We start from the raw sequence: 2892 nt of genomic DNA on the forward strand, positions 1-2892 counted from the left end.
TTAGAGAGTTTGAAATATGTGTCAGAGTTGGTAAAGACGAAGCCTCTCCTAGAACAATTGAAAATTTTTCAGCGACTGTTGATAAGGTTTGAGCGCCCATCCCTTTATTTTCCATCTCGATTAATAAATTATCCTGTTTACTTCAACATTGGAAACTAACTGTCATCACCAAAGTAGAATCGTTAATTGCTTGAGAGAATCGCAGGAACAAAAATTGAATAACTTTTCTTTTACAGTTGCACAAAATGTTTTGCTAAAGGGATAACTTGATCCTGTCACTATTTTGTTTTTAGTTCTAGTCGGATACGAAACGGAGAGAAAAAAAGGTACAAAGCGTAATTAGATACACAGTTGATTTGAAATATTTTCAAACAAGTTTGTATGTGTGGCCGTACATTAATTTTGAATAGTTGTGTAGTCTACGTAGTACATTCGGTGATTGTCACGAATTCAATTTTTCTCTCAGAGCAATTGACATCGCCAGCTTGAGCTTTTGCATTTTTAGCTTTCCGTAGCTGATAATGATTCAAGTCTTAACTTCACACGAAAGATATGGACCCTTGATTAGCATCCAAATATAATGGAATTTGATTCTGGCAAGGAGCGACTCTTTGCCGCACTGTAAAAACACTGAAATAACAGATGTTTCTATATTTGCCTTAAATTGCTATCTCATGACAGAGGCACCCAAAGGTTCCCGGGAAAAAAAAATATTTTTTTGACCCAATAGAAAATTTCCTGATGGCATTTTAAATGAGTAAGTCTGTATGCGATTGTTAGTTAGGAAGTTAGGCTTCAGTAATCCTTGCTGCCATTTTTCGCTGCAAGAACAGAAACCTACAAGAAAAGGGAAACGCCGAAGACAGAATTATGTCGACAACAAATTTCAGTAGCGGTAGAAGTCACACGAAATCATTTCAAGAACTGCCATGCTCTCCCTTTTCGATGGGTGGGCTTCAACAACAACCATCAATTTTCTTCTCAGCAGTTCACATTCTCCTCTCCATCACAGCATTTGCGGGAAATTTTCTTATTCTTGTAGCCCTTCACAAGGAATCTTCTTTGCATCCGCCGTCCAAACTCCTGTATCGTTGTCTGGCAACAACTGATCTGTTGGTTGGTCTTGTTGCCCAGCCTCTCTATGCTCTATCTCGGATGTCTGTGGTTCAAGAACACCGGAGCCTTTGTCGATACGTAAGGGACGCAACCTACATCACAGCCTATGTATTGATTTTAGTGTCTTTGATGACGATGACGGCCTTAAGCGTCGACAGACTTCTCGCTCTGTTGTTGGGACTAAGATACAAGCAAATTGTAACTTTGAAGCGCACGTATATTATTGTAACTACCTTTTGGGTTTTTAACTTTGTCGCCTCTTTAAGTAAATTGTTTCATCACCGTATAGCCGATTGGTACGGCTTCCTAGTTATATCATTTTGCCTGGTAATATCAGTCGCATCGTACACAAAGATTTTTTGCACTCTCAGATATCACCAGGCACAAGTACGAGATCAACAACAGCTGAGCCAAACAAATGCACTGAACATGGCGCGATTTAGAAAGGCAGTATACAGTGCACTGTGGGTGCAGTTAGTATTGGTTGTTTGTTATGTACCAGGATATACAGTGGGAATTGTGATCCCTCATACTAAAAATTATTCATCACTCTTAGTCGTCACATGGAGTGTAACAGGTACTTTACTTTACTTTAACTCGACGTTAAACCCGTTTCTTTATTGCTGGAAGATTAATGAAGTGAGAAAGGCAGTGAAGCAGACACTGAAAGAAGCTCTTTGCTGACTTAGATTTTCCTCGAGTTGTTCTTCAGACTTTTGAAGCGGACTTATTAAGTCACGATTTTTATTAGAGCGCAGTCGTTAAATAAGTTATTGGATAGAAACAAATAAGTGGCTCAATAGAATAGTTGCACAGGCTGTTTTCGATAGTCTTTATATCTCCAAGAACAATTTAACGACAGACTAGGTAACCTTAGCTATGTGTTTTCAAAAATATGGTTTCTTGCCGCTATGTTTAAATACAAGATGTCATAATCGAAGAAAACATATGCAAACATTTTACTTTCATGTTTTCTCCTCTTCGCAATATGAAGGCATCAGATAAAACTTAGAAGAGAAGTTTTAGAGATGTGTTTGAAGCTGATGTTGCGTGTTACGATAAAACTATTTCAGCTAGCTTTCCCAATTAAAAGAAAGCGCTTAACGTTGACGCCATGCCTACTGACAAAAGAGACGCTTCAATTTAAGTCTTGAATTTGTTTGTTTTGTGATCAGAAAAATATCCTTACAGCTTATGTGAAGACGTTTTTGTTTATTTAACTCAAGGTTATGAAAGTACATGAAATAAAATTGACCATCTCTGTTTGTTACGGATTTTTTTTTACAGATGGAGCGATGTGCTGAAACTATATAAGCAACGGCGAAAAACAAGTTTGACATCATTTGTAAAGAGGTCACCATATGACCAATTTGTTGCTGGTATATTTTTAGGTTGTCTCTGAGTTTTACGGATTTTATTTCCTCCATTTCCGAGTGATTGATTGCTGTCCCTAAGTTCCTTATTTGAATTTTATTGAGTCGTTTTCAAAGCTTTTGAATAAGCTCAGAATTTGCTTCAATATCGTACCATCTAATTATCGGCCTAAAAACGACGTGTTTATTTCACCCATTATAGAAGTGATAAAATGGATCTTTTAAGAATTAGGAGTCCCATATCGTATTGTAAAACAAAAAATATAGCCCAAGTCTTTGTGTTTGTCAAGGGAATTCACTTTCAGTGCTGATTTGACATTAAGCTGAAACAGCTGGTTGCGACAAACATGTTCTTGTTTAATCATCAAGGTACTAAATCATCATAGAGATCCAGAAAGAAAAT

The 2892-nt window shown here is 37.2% G+C and overlaps 1 protein-coding gene across 1 annotated transcript; it reads left to right on the plus strand.

Moving 5' to 3' along the window:
- Positions 1–271: 271 nt before the first annotated feature.
- Positions 272–2361, plus strand: LOC136277340 (adrenocorticotropic hormone receptor-like). Its single transcript, XM_066159357.1, has 2 exons — positions 272–326; positions 834–2361. The coding sequence occupies exon 2, from the start codon at positions 871–873 to the stop codon at positions 1798–1800; it is 930 nt and encodes a 309-aa protein (XP_066015454.1). The 5' UTR covers positions 272–326; positions 834–870; the 3' UTR covers positions 1801–2361.
- Positions 2362–2892: the final 531 nt, after the last annotated feature.

The sequence above is a fragment of the Pocillopora verrucosa genome, chromosome 12 (genome assembly GCF_036669915.1).
Source record: "Pocillopora verrucosa isolate sample1 chromosome 12, ASM3666991v2, whole genome shotgun sequence".
NCBI lineage: Eukaryota > Metazoa > Cnidaria > Anthozoa > Scleractinia > Pocilloporidae > Pocillopora > Pocillopora verrucosa.

Excerpts from the sequence above, each read along its gene's own strand:
- LOC136277340 (XM_066159357.1), top strand. The coding sequence starts at position 871 with ATGTCGACAACAAATTTCAGTAGCGGTAGAAGTCACACGAAATCATTT.